This window comes from Mercenaria mercenaria, chromosome 1 (genome assembly GCF_021730395.1).
Source record: "Mercenaria mercenaria strain notata chromosome 1, MADL_Memer_1, whole genome shotgun sequence".
Lineage (NCBI taxonomy): Eukaryota > Metazoa > Mollusca > Bivalvia > Venerida > Veneridae > Mercenaria > Mercenaria mercenaria.
Window position 1 is genome coordinate 108,432,212 of NC_069361.1, and position 22,367 is coordinate 108,454,578.

A 22,367-nucleotide genomic window follows, 5' to 3' on the forward strand; every position below is an offset into this window, starting at 1 on the left:
TTTAATATTGCAGTTGAAAAAGCCACTGTGCTAGCAAGATTTATGGAGAATGAATCGGTGATGCATAACAAAACAATAAAAACAGCATTTGCCCACATCTTCTGTCTGCTGCTGGGATCACTGGAGGATATAAATGCTGCTGTCAGCCAGAGAACTATACAGTACCTGGAAACCATCAAAGCTTCGTCCATCAAGGTAATCTTTCTGTTGATATTGGAGGAATGGCTGTGCTCTCACCTTTGATTGTACACGTATCAAATGTGTATATGTGATATTGTATCAGATTGAATATGTACTGTCTATCTGTCTGGCCATCACCATGTGAAGCTGTAATTTGCCTGATGCATTTAAACCACCACACATTTTATCAAAATGAAATCTACAAAACTGATATTTGTTCTTAAAAGAATTCAGATCCATTTTTTGCGGCATGAATTTAGAGACTGTGGAGACTACATTCCAAAACAATTTAATGTTTTATTATTAATCACTTTAATTTGTAAATGTAATTATTTCTTAAGCAGCTTACATGGTATGCAAAATGGTATGATAATGGGGAATGGTTTGTAGATTTGCTATTAGTCTTTTGGTGTTTAACATGTTTTCAGTTGTTCCATAAAATTTATATGCCTCCTAAAGGACGAGCATATAGTTGCTGCTTTGTCTGTCCTTCTGTCCGTCCATCACACTTTTGTCAGGAGTATAGCTTGAAAAGTATTAGTGGCATTTGATTGAAAGTTAATATAATCATAGAGGCCATTGAGACAAAGTGCAGTGTCAAAGAATCATAACTTAACTTACCTTGTTTTTTAATTATCTCCCTTTATTGTACAAAATAAGGCTTGCTCGGAGCATTACTTGAAAAGTAATGATGGCATTTCATTTGAAAATTTACAAAATGCATCTTTTTTTTTATTTCTAAAACGTTATTCCCCATGTAGGGACAAGCACTTGCATTGGTGAGCAGCATTTGGTTTTACCAAAACCTTGTTTGTATTAGATTGTGTCAAAGCTCAGAGTTCCAATTTGATGCAGTGATCAGTGAAGAAGCTATAATTCTATGATTTATGTTACAGTGTATCTGTCAAAGCTCAGAGTTCCAATTTGATGCAGTGATCAGTGAAGAAGCTATAATTCTATGATTTATGTTACAGTGTATCTGTCAAAGCTCAGAGTTCCAATTTGATGCAGTGATCAGTGAAGAAGCTATAATTCTATGATTTATGTTACAGTGTATCTGTCAATGCCTGGAGTTCCAGTTTGATGCAGTGATCTGTGAAGAAGCTATAATTCTATGATTTATGTTACAGTGTATCTGTCAATGCCTGGAGTTCCAGTTTGATGCAGTGATCTGTGAAGAAGCTATAATTCTATGATTTATGTTACAGTGTATCTGTCAAAGCTCAGAGTTCCAATTTGATGCAGTGATCAGTGAAGAAGCTATAATTCTATGATTTATGTTACAGTGTATCTGTCAATGCCTGGAGTTCCAGTTTGATGCAGTGATCTGTGAAGAAGCTATAATTCTATGATTTATGTTACAGCGTATCTGTCAAAGCTCAGAGTTCCAATTTGATGCAGTGATCAGTGAAGAAGCTATAATTCTATGATTTATGTTACAGTGTATCTGTCAATGCCTGGAGTTCCAGTTTGATGCAGTGATCTGTGAAGAAGCTATAATTCTATGATTTATGTTACAGTGTATCTGTCAATGCCTGGAGTTCCAGTTTGATGCAGTGATCTGTGAAGAAGCTATAATTCTATGATTTATGTTACAGTGTATCTGTCAATGCCTGGAGTTCCAGTTTGATGCAGTGATCAGTGACAGAGCTATGATCCTACACAATATGCATCTCCTCTCCAACATCTTACCAGACCACAATATTCTTAGCTGGGAATTTTTCCTTGCACGGTTTGACAGTCTCTCACTGGAGGCCCAGATTGACTTAGAAAGTACAGGAGATCTCTCCTACCCAACAGGTAAATAAAATCATTGTGGTAAAGTAGACATCAGCAACTGTTCTGTTTTATTAAGAACATTGTATTTGAACAGTGATGTTGTGAAAAAGTAACACATGTTACAGTCATGGTAAAGAGAAGGATTAAAATTTGAATTTGTGATGATGCTGGTGATGATGATGATGATGTGGTTTTCCATTTGACATAGCTGACTGAATTTAAGTTTAAGATTCAGACAAGTTGGTTATTGTTTTTAACCAATAGAAATTTAAATTTGAATTTCAAATACTCTCAGCCTGGCAGTTTTAGTAAAATTAATTGTGATATAATTTGTTTTGGAAAAAATTTTGTTGACGATACAGTTTGTTTATCTGAAAATGTGTATGTTTTAATCAATGTTTGTATGTTTTTATATTTATATGCCATTTACTATACAAAGCCCCTAGTTAGTGACCCAGCCCATTCATTGAACCCTCAGTATATATACATGTATTTTAGTTTTGCTTGTGAATATTTCCCTTTAATTGCTACCACCCTAGTCATATGTATAAACCATTTTTGTTTTTACTAACATTCAGAAATCAAGAAAAACAGTTTGTATTAATTGTTGGCATACATGTATACTTACATGTTTATAATTCCTTGATGTGAAAAAAAAGTAAGGCAGATAATTGTGCTCTTTTAATAACTAAGTATTAAGAAAAACGTTTTTGTATTGTCAAATTCATAGATTTGAAATCTTATGTTCACTTGATAAGGTTATAAGATACTCAGTTAACCTGTCTGCCTGTTTGTCCATGTGCCTGCCATTCTTGCTGTGTAATGATTCTAATTATTTGCTCTAAAACCATTTAAGTAGATGGCAGACAGTCGGATATAGAAATATCAGAGCATAAAGAGCATTATATTTCTTTGTAGTTTGGTCTTTTTAAAGACACTTATGCGAGGTATGTGGCCTTTGGGGATGATACGGTCTGCGTATTGGCAGTAAGGGCTAATATACAAGACTGGACCAATGATAGACTAGCTTCTGTTTATCATAATAAGCTACTGTATGCTACATTATGGAAAGTTAACATAATATGATATTTGTACTTTTACTGGATGTTGCTCTTTGGTGTCGTTAGTTGTGACACATTCTAAAAAAGGTTGTGATTCAAACAGAGTTACAGTAAAACTCCACTGGCTCAAGCATTGATGGCTCAAACCTCCCAGTTTTTTCGAGCAATTTATGCATTCCCCAGCAGTTTTCCTTACATTTTCTGTTTGGATGACTCAAAAACCCTGGAAAGCTCATACAATATTAGACCTATCTGCTTGCAGTCTAGTGTAATCAGTGCCTTACTGTTATTTCTTTGGGTTTGAAATGGTTGTCTTGAGGATATGTAACATGGCTTCGTCCACATACTTTGTACTTGAATGAAAACTAGCAGTGCTCTTAGTAAGTGAAGTTGAGTATAAATTAATTTGGTCTTCCTTTTCAATTTAGTTTTGTGTCAGCTGAAATGATACATTTATTAGCTCACCTGAGCAATGCTGCTCAGGTGAGTTTTTCTGATCGCTCGATGTCCGGCGTCTGTCTGTCGTCTGTTGTCCGTCAACATTTAGCTTGTGTATGCGATAGAGGCTGTATTTTTCAACTGATCTGCATGAATTTTGGTCAGAATGATAACCTTGATGAAATCTAGGCCGAGTTCGAAAATGGGTCATCTGGGTTCAAAAACTAGGTCACTAGGTCAAATCAAAGAAAAACCTTGTGTATGCGATAGAGGCTGTATTTTTCAATTGATCTTCATGAAATTTTGTCAGAATGATTACCATGATAAAATCTAGGCCAATTTCGAAAATGGGTCACCCGGAGTCAAAAACTAGGTCACTAGGTCAAATCAAGGAAAAACCTTGTGTATGCGATAGAGGCTGTATTTTTCATTTTATCTTCATGAATTTTGGTCAGAATGATTACCTTGATGAAATCTAGGCCGAGTTCGAAAATGTGTCATCCGGGGTCAAAAACTAGGTCACTAGGTCAAATCAAGGAAAAACCTTGTGTATGCGATAGAGGCTGTATTTTTCAATTGATCTTCATAAAATTTTGTAAGAATGATAACCTTGATGAAATCTAGGCCAAGTTTGAAAATGGGTCATCCGGGGTCAAAAACTAGGTCACTAGGTCAAATCAAAGAAAAACCTTGTGTATGCGATAGAGGCTGTATTTTTCAATTGATCTTCATGAAATTTTGTAAGAATGATAACCTTGATGAAATCTAGGCCAAGTTTGAAAATGGGTCATCTGGGGTCAAAACTAGGTCACTAGGTCATATCAAGGAAAAACCTTATGTATGCAATAGAGGCTGTATTTTTCATTTTATCTTCATGAATTTTGGTCAGAATGATTACCTTGATGAAATCTAGGCTGAGTTTAAAAATGGGTTATCTGGGGTTAAAAAGTAGGTCACTAGGTCAAATCAAATAAAAACCTTGTGTATGCAATAGGGGCTGCATTTTACACCTGATCTTCATGAAATTTAATCAGAATGTTTGTCTATATGAAATCTAAGTGGATTTTGAATATTGGTCATATGGGATAAAAAACTAGGTCACCCAGTCAAATTAAAGAAAAACCTTGTGTATGCAATAGGAGCTGCATTTTACACTGGATTCTCATAAAATTTAGTCAGAATGATTGCCTTGACGAAAATCTAGGTCAAGTTAGAATATGGGTCATCTGTGGTCAAAAACTAGGTCTTTAGGTCAAATAAAAGAAAAAACTTTGTATATGCATTAGAGACTGTATTTTTCAATTGATCTTCATGAAATTTGGTCAGAATGCTAGCATTGATGAAATAAAGGTCAAGTTTGCATATGGGTCATCTGGGGTCAAAACTAAGTCGCTAGGATATATCAAAGAAAAACTTTTTGTATGCGATAGAGGCTGTATTTTTTAATCGAGGTTGATGAAATTTAGTCAGAATGATTGCCTTGATCAAATCTAGGTCAGATTTGAATGTAGGTCATCTTAGCTCAAAAACTAGGTCACTAGGTCAAATTGAAGAAAATGCTTTTTACACTTAAGAGACCACATTTTTGATCCAATCTTAATGAAAATTGGTCAGAATATTTGTTTCCATGACATCACTATGTCAAACATGTTTACACTGTTATGATATGTTTATCAGGTGAGCGACCTAGGGCCATCTTGGCCCTCTTGTTAACAGTTTCTTGGCTCTTCTTCACACTGTAAGCAAACATGTTTAAAACATTTTTTTTTATTAGATAATGGCCTGTTTTAGGTACAGTGAGAACCAGTGTCCATTGAAATTAACTGTTTTTATTTCCCTGATGCAAAACTTATACTCTAATAACACTTGCTAAAGTCTTTGTTGAGCCAAAAACAACAAAAAACTGGTGATTTATTAAAAGGTAGAATAAAAATTGCTTACATTTGTTACTAACATTTACCTTTTCAGAAGAGTTGGCTTTGTCCATTAATTTCATAGGTTTGATATCATTTTATCTGTTTCCATTTATTTGTATAATTCTCTTGTGTTGCAGTGCACTGTTCTTGGTGTCTTGTTTTGTATGTAGTTTTAACTTCTGTTCTCTGTATGGTTTATATGTACCAGTATATTATTTGTTTTGGGTTTAATGCTAAGTAAACCTTGTATCAGTATATAAATTAACAAAATATTCTTTTATGTATAACTGTGCTGCCAACAGATCTTGCAGATTTTATTGTGCATTTTAACTATTCCTCATACATGTAAGTCATCACACTTTGCTTTCCAAATGGTACTATTGTAATGCAACTAAGACAAATGCTAATAAGAGTATATGAAGTAAAACAAAAGGTCAGATTTGAAAATATGCTTGTCATCTCTGGAGCAGCTTTCTTTTTTTTTAGTACACTTTCTTAGTTACATAAGAAAAATAGTTGTTTTTTTACAACATAAACAGAAGCTTTTGGAGTCGTTCTAATAGAAAATCAACAATGTTTTCTTCACAGATCAAGTTGAGAAATGTCATGTACAGTCATCGTTTTTAGCAAGCCTTGACTTGTCATAGTACTAAAGATTTCAAAAAGTTTCTATCACCTTACAAAATGTGAGAGAAACATAAAATGCCAGCAGAATGGCAAATGTATTGTTAGACTCGCACTGTAAGCAAAATGTAAAAGAACCTAGTGTTGACAATAACTGGCTGGATTGGTCATTTATCAGAGTCAAAGTATTTTTTAAGTATTATTAATTCAAGCTGTTGGTGGTGTTTCAACTAATTGGTGTGGTTGTCTTTTTAAAGTTTTCATTTACATAAAGTATATAAAGAAGAAAAAGTTTTCTTTAAAATGTAAGATTAACTTTCTGATTAATGCACATCAAGATTATGTTTGAAGAAGAAGTTAAATGAGATAGGCATGTGAGAACTATTATTCAGCTTTGTACATGTGCTTTTGTTCATACATGTTTGTCGTTATTAATGATTCTATGTATGATGTTCTGTTGTTATACGTTCAAATATTTCTGTGGTACTGGACATCTGTATTTCATGTTTTATTTGTAGTTGTTCAACATTGTTTGCTGTTTCAACCTTGAACCTCGGTGATAATTATGTATCCCACCACACAGTGGTGTGGAAGACATATTGATTTACTCCTGTCTGTGTGTGTGTCTGTCACAAATCTTGTCCGCACAATGTGTTTGACAATAAGTCCTCGGCCAAGTTCGATAACTAGCCAGATCAGCCCAGGCACTTCGGATTATGGCCCTTGGATTACCGAAAATCGGCCTCTTTACTCCTGTCTACGCTCCAAGTCGTAACAGTTCTCATCCGATCTTCGCCAAACTTGAACCAAATGTTTTTGACCATAACTCCTCGGCCATGTTCATTAACTAGCCAAATCGCCCGAGGCACTTCAGAATTATGGCCCTTGAATTACCCAAAATCAGCCTTTTCACTCTTCAAAGGTATATTTGTAGCGAGTAAACAGTATATAAAGACTGAGTTGCTATTTAGTTGATTAGGCAGTTGTAGGAGACATGTGCTTTTCTCAAAAGCAGCTCTAGTTTCCTTAGCAGTACATCAGTTTTGTTGATTTGAATTAAACAAGATGAATATAATTATTTTGTGTACAATATCTATAAGCCCTAGTCATCTTTTTAGTCATATTTTTTTATATGGGTTTTATTAAATAATAATCATGTTTATTAATTTGAGAATGACTGAACATCTTATACACTTCTATAGTCTAGATTGTTTTATCATTTGAGAGCATATATTAATCTTACAGAACCATTCATTTTGATAAGTCTTATGTAGTAAAAATTCATCAGATTTGGTGGTCTACAGCCTATACCCCTTGCAGCTAAGCTGTGTATGTTGCATGTTGCATAATTATAATGTTAATACATTCAGGAGATCTATCAAATCATTAAATGTAAAAATGTATTTTCATCAGTCAAACATCTCAGAGAATACCTGTGCTGTGCCCTTGTTAGTGACAGCTTTATCCTGTCTTTTAAGATTGAAAATGCTTAAATGGTTTTATATTGTGTTTTTTTTTTCTTTAAAAAGTTGTGAATGGAAGAATTATAGATTCCTTTATGTAACAAGGATGTAGTAAAGGAGGGATGCATTCCAATGTGGACACTTTGTCTACTGTTGATTACACAATTAATTTATAGCCAATCATCATTTTACAGCAAGGATAATGTCTATTAGAACAGCAATTTTAGTTGTATGTTGTAAGGCATACACTATGTTGTTTAAGAAATTAAGGTTAATGTTGTGAAAATGTTGATTTTTCTTAAATATCAAAAAATGCAATGTAACATGTAAATTTTTACTGGATTTACAGAATAATTTAAAGAAATATAATTTCATTACACAGACTTTCTTATCTGCAAGGATGTCATTGCATTGATTTTAGGCTGTGTTCTGTACTTTTCTTTTCACATGAAATAGTAGTGTAAATCTGCAAACAAAGACATATTTCAAGCATTTGTCTTTGGTAAACAATACTTTTGGCAGATTATCACATAACAATAAAACATTTACTTCATAATGTTGTACACTAAGTTTTGTCTAATTTTCATTTGTATTATTTCAGACCTCACCAGTAGTGACCGAGAGAGTGAGCATTTCTTGAGGAAGTTGAATCGAGCAAGGTTTGCATTGGCACGGACAGACAGTATACGTTCTGTGAGCAAAAGTTTAGGTGGAAAACCCCCATACAGAAGGGCTGTGTCTGTTCCTATACATCTTCTCACCAAGTCACCTATCAAAGGTTGGTAAAATATTTATTCCTGTATATCTTTTCACCAAGTCACCTATCAAAGGTTGGTAAAATATTTATTCCTGTATATCTTTTCACCAAGTCACCTATCAAAGTTTGGTAAAACATCTGTTCCTATACATCTTCTTACCAAGTCACCTATCAAAGGATGGTAAAATATTTATTCCTGTATATCTTTTCACCAAGTCACCTATCAAAGTTTGGTAAAACATCTGTTCCTATACATCTTCTCACCAAGTCACCTATCAAAGGATGGTAAAATATTTATTCCTGTATATCTTCTCACCAAGTCACCTATCAAAGGATGGTAAAATATTTATTCCTGTATATCTTCTCACCAAGTCACCTATCAAAGGTTGGTAAAATATTTATTCCTGTATATTTTTTCACCAAGTCACCTATCAAAGTTTGGTAAAACATCTGTTCCTATACATCTTCTTACCAAGTCACCTATCAAAGGTTGGTAAAACTTCTTCTCACCAAGTCACCTATCAAAGTTTGGTAAAATATCTATTCCTATGCATCTTCTCACCAAGTCACCTATCAAAGGTTTGTAAAACATCTGTTCCTATACATCTTCTTACCAAGTCACCTATCAAAGGTTGGTAAAACTTCTTCTCACCAAGTCACCTATCAAAGTTTGGTAAAATATCTATTCCTATACATCTTCTCACCAAGTCACCTATCAAAGGTTGGTAAAACATCTGTTCCTATACATCTTCTCACCAAGTCACCAATCAAAGGTTGGTAAAACATCTGTTCCTGTATATCTTCTTACCAAGTCACCTATCAGAGGTTGGTAAAATATCTATTCCTATACATCTTCTCACCAAGTCACCTATCAAAGGTTGGTAAAATATCTATTCCTATACATCTCACCAAGTCACCTATCAAAGGTTGGTAAAACATCTGTTCCTATACATCTTCTCACCAAGTCACCTATCAAAGGTTGGTAAAACATCTGTTCCTGTATATCTTCTTACCAAGTCACCTATCAAAGGCTGGTAAAATATCTATTCCTATACATCTTCTCACCAAGTCACCTATCAAAGGTTGGTAAAACTTCTTCTCACCAAGTCACCTATCAAAGTTTGGTAAAATATCTATTCCTATACATCTTCTCACCAAGTCACCTATCAAAGGTTGGTAAAACATCTGTTCCTGTATATCTTCTTACCAAGTCACCTATCAAAGGTTGGTAAAATATCTATTCCTATACATCTTCTCACCAAGTCACCTATCAAAGGTTGGTAAAACATCTGTTCCTGTATATCTTCTCACCAAGTCACTTATCAAAGGTTGGTAAAATATCTATTCCTATACATCTTCTTACCAATCACCTATCAAAGGTTGGTAAAATATCTATTCCTATACATCTTCTCACTAAGTCACCTATCAAAGGTTGGTAAAACATCTGTTCCTATACATCTTCTTACCAAGTCACCTATCAAAGGTTGGTAAAATATCTATTCCTATACATCTTCTCACCAAGTCACCTGTCAAAGGTTGGTAAAACATCTGTTCCTATACATCTTCTCACCAAGTCACCTATCAAAGGTTGGTAAAACATCTGTTCCTATACATCTTCTCACCAAGTCACCTATCAAAGGCTGGTAAAACATCTGTTCCTATACATCTTCTTACCAAGTCACCTATCAAAGGTTGGTAAAATATCTCTTCCTGTACATCTTCTTACCAAGTCACCTATCAAAGGTTGGTAAAACATCTGTTCCTATACATCTTCTTACCAAGTCACCTATCAAAGGTTGGTAAAACATCTGTTCCTATACATCTTCTCACCAAGTCACCTATCAAAGGTTGGTAAAACATCTGTTCCTATACATCTTCTCACCAAGTCACCTATCAAAGGTTGGTAAAACATCTGTTCCTATACATCTACCTATCAAAGGTTGGTAAAATATCTATTCCTATACATCTTCTCACCAAGTCACCTATCAAAGGTTGGTAGAACATCTGTTACTGTACATCTTCTCACCAAGTCGCCTATCAAAGGTTGGTAAAATATCTATTCCTATACATCTTCTCACCAAGTCACCTATCAAAGGTTGGTAAAATATCTATTCCTATACATATTCTCACCAAGTCACCTATCAAAGGTTGGTAGAACATCTGTTACTGTACATCTTCTCACCAAGTCACCTATCAAAGGTTGGTAAAACATCTGTTCCTGTATATCTTCTCACCAAGTCACCTATCAAAGGTTGGTAAAACATCTATTCCTACACATCTTCTCACCAAGTCACCTATCAAAGGTTGGTAAAACATCTATTCCTATACATCTTCCCACCAAGTCACCTATCAAAGGTTGGTAAAACATCTGTTCCTATACATCTTCTCACCAAGTCACCTATCAAAGGTTGGTAGAACATCTGTTCCTATACATCTTCTCACCAAGTCACCTATCAAAGTTTGGTAGAACATCTGTTCCTGTACATCTTCTCACCAAGTCACCTATCAAAGGTTGGTAGAACATCTGTTACTGTACATCTTCTCACCAAGTCATCTATCAAAGGTTGGTAAAATATCTATTCCTGTATATCTTTTCACCAAGTCACCTATCAAAGGTTGGTAAAACATCTGTTCCTATACATCTTCTCACCAAGTCACCTATCAAAGGTTGGTAAAATATCTATTCCTATACATCTCCTCACCAAGTCACCTATCAAAGGTTGGTAAAACATCTGTTCCTACACCAAGTCACCTATCAAAGGTTGGTAAAATATCTTTTCCTATTCATCTATTCTCAGGAAGTCACATGTCAAAGGTTGGTAAAACAATTATACCTATAAAACTTCTCACCAAGTCACCTATCAAAGGTTGGTAAAATATCTGTTCCTGTATATCTTTTCACCAAGTCACCTATCAAAAGTTGGTAAAAGAACTCTCTATACATATTATGAAGTCACCTATCAAAGGCTGGTAAAACATCTGTACCTACACATTTTCCAACCATATAAAAGCCATGCCATTACATTTGTATACTTAATGATTAGAAATTTTAGTCTCAAGGATATTTAATATGTAAATATTGTTTGTAGATAAAGACAAGGATAAACTATGTATCAGACAACAGTCAGCACCACAGTTCAGATTGAATAGACAAGGAACATCCAAGTTTAATCTTGGGACTTTAACAAATTCTGTATTTCAAGGTAATGTTTTAAGATATCTTTGACCTTGAGTAATTCAATGTCCCCCATAAACCCTAGTTAAAGCTCACTTTAAATGTATGAAATTTAAGTTTCATAATGCAAATCCACAAGAAATAAAATAAATATTTTAGTATATCTTAAGATATTATCTTACTACATAAAAAATGGTGATTTATGGTAAAATTTATATATCCACCTAAATAGCACAGTAACGAGACCAATAAACTGCCAGTCTAAAAGTTCAGAGTTTGATTCCTAAGCCAGCAGCATTTTCGATGTACCAGTTTGACTACAGTGTTTTATCCTGAACCTCTTATTGTTTGGGGAGTTGTTAGTTGCTTGCAGATAATGAGCTTGTACTGGTGTTTAGTACAGAAAACAGGTAGATTAAGTGACTCTTATTATGAAATTTATGTGAAACACCGCTTGCTTGAATGAGGATGGCCCGGGCAACCTGGCTCACTGGAGAAATTCATGTGGTCCATGGTAGTTTTCTACGAATAGATGGCTTAAAGTCTCGATAACTTGAGTATTTTGCTCATCTCCTTATGACTTTGAGCTATTAGTGGTTTACTGTACATGAAATAGTACTGACAAAAAAGTGTGTTGCATCTAGTAACAAACATGACATGAGCCGCACTATGAGAAAACCAACATAGTGCATTTGCAACCAGCATGGATCCAGACCAGCCTGTGCGTCCGCGCAGTCTGGTCAGGATCCATGCTGTTCGCTTTTAAAGGCTATTGCAATTAGAGAAACTGTCAGAGAGCAGAATTGATCCTGACCAGACTGCGCGGATGCGCAGGCTGGTCTGGATCCATGCTGGTCGCAAATGCACTATGTTGGTTTTCTCATGGTGCGGCTCATATATCTGTTTCCTTTCCTGGTAAAATAACTTTATAAGCAAAATGAAAAGAAAAGTTAGCACTGTGATGATCTTCAGTGAAACAAATGTGATTACTTAGGTATTGATGATTGCATGATATAACATTTTAGGAGGATATTTGAAGGAGTTTACAGATGAGGAGAGTAATTTTGCAGCACTGTTACACCGAGCTATGGACCTTGAGGGGGTTGATAGGGAGACGGTACATCAGCTTGTAGCACTGCTAATGAAGGTAACACATATGGGGTGAATTGCAAAGCTTATTCAAAGTTGCAAACTTTAGTGTACTGTTTCTAGATTTTTAACATGATCTGAAGCAAGGAAGGTAAAAATGATGTACTGTGAAATCCTTTAACCATTAGCCTGCAAAATGATTAAAATGGACTGGTCCGTCATTCAATTTGGGCAATACCATTTATTATTTGAAGGGATGTTCATTGAATATTTACTGACTGAATATTGAACAGTGCAGACCATGATCCTTGCAGGCTGATCTTAGTCTGCACTGGTCACAGAGGCAGAATCACGTGTCACCAGCAGGCTAAAGGCTAATTTGGTGGGCATATAAGTTTTAGGGGATATGAATTAGACAATTTCAAGATTTGAAGATAGAGGGAATTGAAATTTTATTTGTTTGTTGGAAAATGACTCAACCATGAAATCCATGAAAATTACTCTTTGGAGAATATTATGGTTTCACAGTTTTAACATCATTTCTCAATGAAACTTTTGTATGATGTAGACTCTCTGTTGCTGTTGTTGTTAACATATTCCTCACTTGAACTCAAAATGTTATCCTTCAGTTTTAATTGTCTTATACATTATTACATTGTGTTACTTATTGACTTTGATTATTGTTTTCTTATTTCAAGTATATGATCAGATGTGAGCAGGACAATATACCAGATGAAGGCCAGAAAGCTGAGGTTTGTTCTTGCTTTGCTCATTAAGATATGCACAAACTTTGTCTTTCGAATTGAAATTTTGTGCCATCGAATAAATAATATTAATAGTGTTTTTGAAACGGAAAACACAAAAATGAAATCTTAGTCTGTTCAGCTATATAAAGGTTTTGTCAAAATTTATTTTAAGTGGCTTTTAAAATCTAGAAGCAGTCACCAGTTTTACAATAAAATGTTTTACATGAACTCGTATTCAGTGATTTGAAGTAATAGTTCTTTCCAATGAAAAGCTAGTAGTAACAATTTTTTATACGCCCGAAGGGACGTATTATGTTATGACGCTGGTGTCCGTCCGTCCGTCTGTCCGTCCGTCCGTCTGTCCGTCTGTCCGTTAGCAATTTCGTGTCCGCTCTGTAACTCTTGAACCCCTTGAAGGATTTCAAGGAAACTTGACACAAATGTTCACCACACCCAGACGACGTGCAGAGCGCATGTTCCAGATGTCTCGCTTCAAGGTCAAGGTCACACTTAGGAGTCAAAGGTCATATCAGTTTGTTTCGTGTCCGCTCTGTAACTCTTGAACCCCTTGAAGGATTTCAAAGAAACTTGACACAAATGTTCACCACACCAAGACGACGTGCAGAGCGCATGTTCCGGATGACTTGCTTCAAGGTCAAGGTCACACTTAGGGGTCAAAAGTCATATCAGTTTGTTTCGTGTCCGCTCTGTAACTCTGGAACTGCTGGAAGGATTTCAAAGAAACTTGGCAGAAATGTTCACCACATTGCAACGATGTGCAGAGCGCATGTTCCGGATGACTCGCTTCAAGGTCAAGGTCACACTTAAGGGTCAAAGGTCATATATGACTTTGCTTTGTGTATATTGCTCTGCATTGCAGTGCTCTTGTTTTTATTTGGCAGATTTCTTTTTTTGTACTTACAATAATTTATTTTTGAATTACTTCCCTTTTATGTTACTATAAATAGCTTATTTTGAAACTTTTTTATTATTGGCCGTAGGGAAAAACCGAGACCACTTTTCTGTGGTACAACATGGATGGTACCTCCAATTTTAAGGTGTATTTTTACATACCTGTACCTGATAAGGATTTTTTTGTAGACTTTGAATTTTTTTTTTTTGGATTTGTTTTTTGAAGTTTTCCTTTTGTTGTTCCAGTCCTTTGGGGCTTCAACAGTCAAGTTCTTAAAATTTTGCTCCCATCCTATGATGTAAGCCTTCGGGCGTATATTGCCCCGCTTGGCGGCGCTCTTGTCTTTATATATATTAATTAAATTTATATAATTGAGACAGTACAGTTCTATAATAGTGATTGAGCTGTCTTCTCCAAACCTGAAACACTTTCTGTTGTAGAACATAGTGTTGAGACATTTAAATGTGTTGCTTGGTTACAACCAGTCGGAGAAGTCTTTCAGTGTGCCACCATATAAACTCCGGTAAGTCAGTAACTTCATATACAGAAAATTTTTTTGAAGACTTTGAAGCAAAGAAATGAAGATAGTTGCTGCTGTCTGCACTGATGTTTACTTATGAATTTGTGCCATGTGACTTAAAAGCCTTTTTTTTCTTCTGTTTCTGTAAAGGATTATCTTTTAAATTAAAATTTACTTGTAATTGACTTAAATCTAAGAAAGACTTGAACTTTTCTGATCTGGTAGAGGAAATGTTTAGTCCAGTAAATGTAATCTGTACCAGTGGATAAGTCCTATGACTTGACTAACACAGTATAATTTTTTGTGCATATTTTGCTTAAAGTTTTCTTGTGACTATACATTTTCAGAACCTCTGCTGTGTTCAATTCTTACTTGAGTGGAGCACCTTATGTGAGTAGAAATCTTCTGTTACCATCTTTAATTGAGTTGTAATTATAATTAATCCTTTTTACCTCAAATATCAGAAGAATGTTACAGCAAGCTTATCGGTGTCAATATATCTTTTTAACTACTGTCCCTAGTATCATTAAACTTATCATAAGGGCTGGTCTTCATAAGGGACAGACATGGGTTTTAGAGTTATGACCCCTTAAAGGGCCAGTTTGCTATTTTTGGCTTGTGAACAAGATAGAGACCACATTTTGCAATTGATCTTAATCAAACTTGCACACAATTTGTATTGGCAAAATACCTTGGTTCCTTTTGAAAACTGGCCAGAGCCCATCATGGGTTCCAGAGTTATGGCCCCTTGAAGGGCCAAAAATTTCTATTTTGGCTTTTGCAGTTTTGCAGCCATATAGAGACTTCATTTATGGTTTGATTTGATACAAACTTGCAAAATATCTTTAACAACAATAGGTCTTGGATTACGTGATGAAACCGGCAGATCCAATCATCGGTTCTGGAGTTAAAGTCCCTGATTGACCCCTGAAAGAGCCAAAATTTGTTAATTTTACCTTTTGAACATGATAGAAGTGACATTTTACATTAAGTTTTAACCAGACTTACACACAACTTAAGTCACAATGTTTTCTTGGTTCCTTTTGAGAACCGGCCAAATTCCTTCATGGGTTCTAGAGTTACTGCCCCTGAAAGGGGAAAAATTTTCTATATTGGCCCTTTCAGCCATGCTTTGATTTGATACAAACTTGCACAGAATGTTTATTTTGTTGATCTCTTGGCCAAGTTTGAAACTAGGTCATATGGGGTCAAAAACTAGATCACCAGGTCAAATCAAAGGAAAAGCTTGTTAACACCCTAGAGGCCACATTTATGACCCTAACTTCATGAAACTTGGTCAGAGTGTTTATCTTGATGATTCCTTTGCCAAGTTCAAAACTGGGTCATGTGGGGTCAAAAACTAGGTCACAATCAAATAAAAGGAACAGCTTATTAACATTTATAACACTATCTTCATGAAACTTGGTCAGAATGTTTATCTTGATGATTCCAAGGCCAAGTTTAAAGGGTGAGCAATATAGGGTCATCATGACCCTCTTGTTTAATTTGGTTAATTTTAATCTTCTCCCTACACTCACCCTGCAAATTCTCTCTTACATTTCTCACACTTGCTTAATATATCTTATAATAATAATGTTATAGGAAATATTTTTGAATAGTTAAGGGCCTTGATCTTCTGTCAGCTCTTGCTCATTTTGTAATTGTATTTGTAGCTAATTCTGATATGCCATACATTATTGACCCTGTTGAATATTCAGATAAAATTTCTTGTATACATGTATTCCTCTGGTTAGTCATACTTACATTGCCGCTTGCCTTAGGGAAGCGTTTTGTTTTTTTATACGCCTGTTTGAAAAATGGACGTATTATGGGAATGCCCCTGGCAGGCGGGCAGCCAGGCGGGAGGCATCCACAGACTTTGTCCGGAGCATATCTTTTTCATGCATGGAGGGATTTTGATGTAACTGGGCACAATTTTTCACCATAATGAGACAGAGTGTCATGCGCAAGAACCAGGTCCCTAGGTCTAAGGTCAAGGTCACACTTGGAGGTCAAAGGATACAAGAATGATAACTTTGTCTGGAGCATTTCTTCTTCATGTATGGAGGGATTTTGATGTAACTTGGCACAAATGTTCACCACCATGAGACAGAGTGTCATGCGCAAGAACCAGGTCCCTAGGTCTAAGGTCAAGGTCACACTGAGAGGTCAAAGGTCAGATTCAAGAATGACTTTGTCCAGAGCATTTCTTCTTCATGCTTGAAGGGATTTTGATGTAACTTGGCACAGTTGTACACAATCATGAGTTGGAGTGTCATGCGCAAGAACCAGGTCCCTAGTTTAGAATTTCTTCCCTTTGATGTTACTATAAATAGCTTATATTGTAACTTTTTTATTACGGGTCGTAGGGAAAAATCGAGACCACTTGTCTGTAGTACAACATGCATGTTACATCCAATTTTGAGGTGAATTTTGACCTATCCCTACCTGATAAAGATTTTTGTGTGTACTTAGAATATTTTAATACGCCCGTTTGTAAAACGGGATGTATTATGGGAACGCCCCTGGCGGGCGGCCAGTTGGGCAGGCAAACGACATCCACAAACTTTGTCTGGAGCATATCTTCTTCATGCATGGAGGGATTTTGATGAAACTTGGCACAATTGTTTACCATCATGAGACGGAGTGTCATGCGCAAGAACCAGGTCCCTAGGTCTAAGGTCAAGGTCACACTTAGAGGCCAAAGGTCAGATACAAGAATGACTTTGTCCGGAGCATATCTTCTTCATGCATGGAGGGATTTTGATGTAACTTTGCACAATTGTTCTCCATCATAAGACGGAGTGTCATGCGCAAGAACCAGGTCCCTAGGTCTAAGGTCAAGGTCACACTTAAGGTCAAAGGTCAGTGACTGTAAATAACTCATATTTAGGTGTATTTTGACCTATTGAAACTTAATAGGATGATTGGTCATGCAGAGTAGATGACCCCTAACGATTTTGGGATCACTCTGTTAAAGGTCAAGGTCACAGGGGCCTGAACATGGAAAACAGTTTCCAGTCAATAACTTGAGAACCTCTCGACCCAGAATGTTGAAACTTCATAGGATGATTGAACATGCAGAATAGATGACCCCTATTGATTTTGGGGTCACTCTGTTAAAGGTCAAGGTCTCAGGAGCCTGAACATCGAAAACAATTTCTGATCAATAACTTGAGAACCATTTGACCCAGAATGTTGAAACTTCATAGGATGATTGAACATGAAGAGTAGATGACCCCCATTGATTTTGGGGTCAGTTTATTAAAGGTCAAGGTCACGGGGCCCTGGTCATGTAAAATCATTTCTGGAAAATAACTTGAGAACCACTTGACCTAGAATGTTGAAACTTAATAGATTGATTGGACATGCAGAGTAGATGACCCCTATTTATTTTGAGGTCACTTGATCAAAGGTCAAGGTCACAGTAGCCTGAACAGTGACTTGAGAACCACTAGGCCAAGAGTGTTGAAATTTAGCGGGATGACTGGACATGCCAAGTAGATGATCCCTGTTGCAGGCAACCATCAGTGTCGCTTTGACTTTCGCTCCTGACCCCTATTGACCCCTTTTTGCCTATAGGACTTTGCATTGGGGGAGACATGCACTTTTTTACAAAAGCAATTTCTAGTTTTCATGTTTTTTCAACAGCTTGCCATTGTGCCATGTTAATGACTGCGACATATTTCAATTTGACAAAATATTGCACTTTCAGTGAAATATTTACATAATAATTATGTGATAATTGTCCCCAGCCTTTGTCGAAGAAAAAAAGGGGGACATAGAATTAGTCTGCATCCTTCCATCCATCCGTCCTTCCGTCTGTCCGAGCTCACATTTGCATACTTAGGTGGCTATAGGAACAATAGGTAACTGTACTTTTTCTTTGATGTCATTCATTCTGTAAGGCTTTTATGTGGCTATTTTTCTCTTACGTGGCTAAAAGAACAATAGAGAGAACAAAAGAGTAGCCACATAAGTATCCATATGTAGGAACTTCCGTCCTTCCGTCCGTCACACTTCGTGTCCGGTCCCTAACTCCATGAAGGGATTTTGAAATAACTTTGCATTAATGTTCATCATAATGAGATGACCTGTCATGCGCAAGACCCAGACCCCTAGCTCCAAGGTCACACTTAGAGGTCATAGGTTAACAGGGTCTGTTTTGTTTCCGGTCCATAACTCTGCCATCCATGAAGGAATTTTAAAATAACTTGGCATAAATGTTCACCATAATGGTCACACTTAGAGGTCAAAGGTTAACAGAGTCTGTTTCGTGTCCGGTTCATAACTCTGCCATTTATCAAGGGATTTTGAAATGTTCCCCATAATGAGAAGATATGTCTGCACAAGATCCAGACCCCTAGCTCTAAGGTCAAGGTCACACTTATAGGTCAAAGGTCAGATACAAGATTGACTTTTTCCGGAGTATTTCTTCGTCATGCATGGAGGGATTTTGATGTAACTTGGCACAATTGTTCACCATCATGAGACGGAGTGTCATGCGTAAGAACCAGGTCCCTAATTTAGAATTACTTCCCTTTATTGTTATTATAAATAGCTTATATTGTAACTTTTTTATTACTGGCCATAGGGAAAAATTGAGACCACTTTTCTGTAGTACAACATGCATGTTACATCCAATTTTTAGGTGTATTTTGACCTATTGCTACCTGATAAGGATTTTTGTGTGGACTTAGAATTTTTTTTTTCAAGATTAACTTCCCTTGTTGTGACTATAAATAACTCATATTGTAACTTTTTAGCTCACCTGTCACATAGTGACGAGGTGAGCTTTTGTGATCACCCTTCGTCCGTCGTCTGTGCATCCGTCCATGCGTCCTTCCGTCAACAATTTCTTGTCCGCATGATAGAGGTTTCATTTATGATTTTATTTTAACCAAACTTACACACAGCTTGTATCACTATAAGATCTTGGTTCCTTTCTTGAACTGGCCAGATTCCTTTATGGGTTCCAGAGTTATGGCCCCTGAAAGGGCCAGAATTAGCTATTTTGACCTTGTCTGCACAATAGCAGCTTCATTTATGATTTGATTTTAACCAAACTTGCACATAACTTGTATCACCATAAGATCTCGGTTCCTTTCTTGAACTGGCCAGATTCCATTATTGGTTCCAGAGTGATGGGCCCTGAAAGGGCCAGAATTAGCTATTTTGACCTTGTCTGTACCATAACAGCTTCATTTATGATTTGAATTTAATCAAACTTGCACAAAACTTGTGTCACCATAAGATCTTGGTTCCTTTCTTGAACTGGCCAGATTCCTTTATGGGTTCCAGAGTTATGGCCCCTGAAAGGGCCAGAATTAGCTATTTTGACCTTGTCTGCACAATAGCAGCTTCATTTATGATTTGATTTTAACCAAACTTGCACACAACTTGTATCATCACAAGGTCTTGGTTCCTTTCTTGAACTGGCCAGATTCCATCATGGGTTCCAGAGTTATGGATCTTAAAGGTCCAGAATTTGCTAATTTGGCTTTTGCAGCCATATAGAGACTTCATTTATGGTTTGATTTGATACAAACTTCCAAAATACCTTCAACAACAATAAATCTTGGATTCCATGATGAATCTGTCAGATCCAGTCATAGGTTTCAGAGTTATTTTATATCTGTTTACCTCCTCTGATTGTAATCAAAATGGATTTATATCAGTAAGTACTTATAGGACTGATTTGAAATTTCATTATTGTCATTAGATGGACTGAGACAATCAGGGTAGATAACTATGGACTGATTTTATGTCAAATTACCTCCCTATATTTCAAATTAAAACGGGCATATCTCCGTAACTAATGAAGATACAGATCTGAAATTTCATTTATGACAACAGATGGACTTGGACAATCAGTGAAGATACATATTGACTGAATTTATGACAAATTACCTCCCTTTATTTTTTATCTAAATGAAAACACCTTAGCACCTTCTAATGAGATTGGTTTGAAACGTTATTTATGTCTTCCAGGGTAAGAAATAGTCATATTAGACTCTTGATTGAACATTTATCGATACGAATACTTTACTGATATGTCTATGTCTATGTTATACTGCTTAACAATCGTTATCGATTATAACTAGCAGGTGCTTTGTCAGGGATAGCTGTTAAAAGTAATAAGAATACAGAGATTATGTGCTATTTTACAGTTCAGGTTAAAAAGTAAAAGCAGGAAGTTGAATTAGAACTGATAGAAGGGTGGTAGCTGCCCAGCAAATACTTCTAAGCTGGGACTAGCTTGCAAAGACACAGGGAGACTGTTCCATTGGAAAAAAGGAGTTTGCATGATAATGTGTCTTTGAATACGGTATCAAGTAGTTCAAGTTTCTAGTAGGTCTAAGGTGACTGTGGTCAACAAAAACAAGGTGTTGTTGGATCTTGTACAACATAGTAACTGAGCTGATCTTACGGCGTTGTTCTAGGGTTTGCCAGTTTAGTTCATTTATCATTTTGGAGACACTACTGGTGTAATTGTAGTCGTTATAGACATATCTTGCTGCAGATCTTTGAACTTGCTCAATTTTATGGGTTAGGTATTTTTGCCATGGATGCCATTTGGTGGAACAGTACTCTAACTGGGGTCTAACATAAAAGATGCTGTCTTGGCATGCAGTATGTTTTGTGAAAAATGTCCTTAGGTGGGGGACATTGTTAACTCTGTTACAAATTCTTGTTTGGTATAAATCTTGGGGCCTCCATGGCCGATTGGTGGAGGTTGCTGACTTGTAATCACTTGCCCCTTGAGTCTCACTCGGGGTGTTGAATTCATTATGTGAGGAAGACATCCAGCTGGCTTACGGAAGGTCGGTGGCTCTATCGGATGCATGCTCGTGATGAAATAATGCACGGAGGGGCACCTGGGGTCGTCCTCCACCATCAAAGCTGGAAAGTCGCCATATGACCTATACTTTTGTCAGTGCGACGTTAAACCCAACCGAAAAAAAAAAATATATATATATAAATCTTACAGGTATTGGATAGGAACTTTGAACTTGGTAACAAGATTCTTCCGATAACATTGCTGCTGCTACAGTATGGACCCTCACCACAGAGATATGCAAGTGACTACCAACCTCCTAACTACACCCTGTGGTACCTAGAGCCTCATACTAGACTGTCATGGTTACATACACTGCTGGTTATATTGTACAAGGTAAGTGACTACCAACCTCCTAACTACACACTGTGGTATCTGGAGCCTCATACCAGACTGTCATGGTTACATACATTGCTGGTTATATTGTACAAGGTAAGTGACTACCAACCTCCGAACTACACTCTGTGGTATCTGGAGCCTCATACCAGACTGTCATGGTTACATACATGTACATTGCTTGTTATATTGTACAAGGTAAGTGACTACCAATCACCTAACTACACACTGTGGTACTTAGAGCCTCATACCAGACTGTCATGGTTACATACATTGCTTGTTATATTGTACAAGGTAAGTGACTACCAATCACCTAACTACACACTGTGGTACCTGGAGCCTCATATCAGACTGTCATGGTTACATACATTGCTTGTTACATTGTACAAGGTAAGTGACTACCAATCACCTAACTACACACTGTGGTATCTAGAACCACATACTAGGATACCTGGGTTACATACACTGTTAAGCCCGCATGCTTAGATCAGTAGGGAGAGTAATGCTCTGTGGATTGAGTTTGATTCCCAGT

General features: G+C 36.5%; 1 protein-coding gene across 3 annotated transcripts in view; it reads left to right on the forward strand.

The window, feature by feature from the left end:
• The window catches only part of LOC123527068 (protein unc-79 homolog), a 96,922-nt gene that overhangs the window by 64,097 nt on the left and 10,458 nt on the right, over positions 1-22,367 (forward strand). For 2 of the 3 annotated variants that reach the window (XM_053520196.1, XM_053520198.1), the window contains exons 23-32: positions 14-195; positions 1,779-1,980; positions 5,427-5,456; positions 8,063-8,239; positions 11,308-11,421; positions 12,419-12,540; positions 13,181-13,234; positions 14,582-14,664; positions 15,009-15,051; positions 21,653-21,835. In XM_053520196.1, coding sequence (XP_053376171.1) covers positions 14-195; positions 1,779-1,980; positions 5,427-5,456; positions 8,063-8,239; positions 11,308-11,421; positions 12,419-12,540; positions 13,181-13,234; positions 14,582-14,664; positions 15,009-15,051; positions 21,653-21,835 — 1,190 coding nt within the window. The remainder of the gene's footprint in view (positions 1-13; positions 196-1,778; positions 1,981-5,426; positions 5,457-8,062; positions 8,240-11,307; positions 11,422-12,418; positions 12,541-13,180; positions 13,235-14,581; positions 14,665-15,008; positions 15,052-21,652; positions 21,836-22,367) is intronic. The other variant, XM_053520199.1, reaches the window with a different exon arrangement.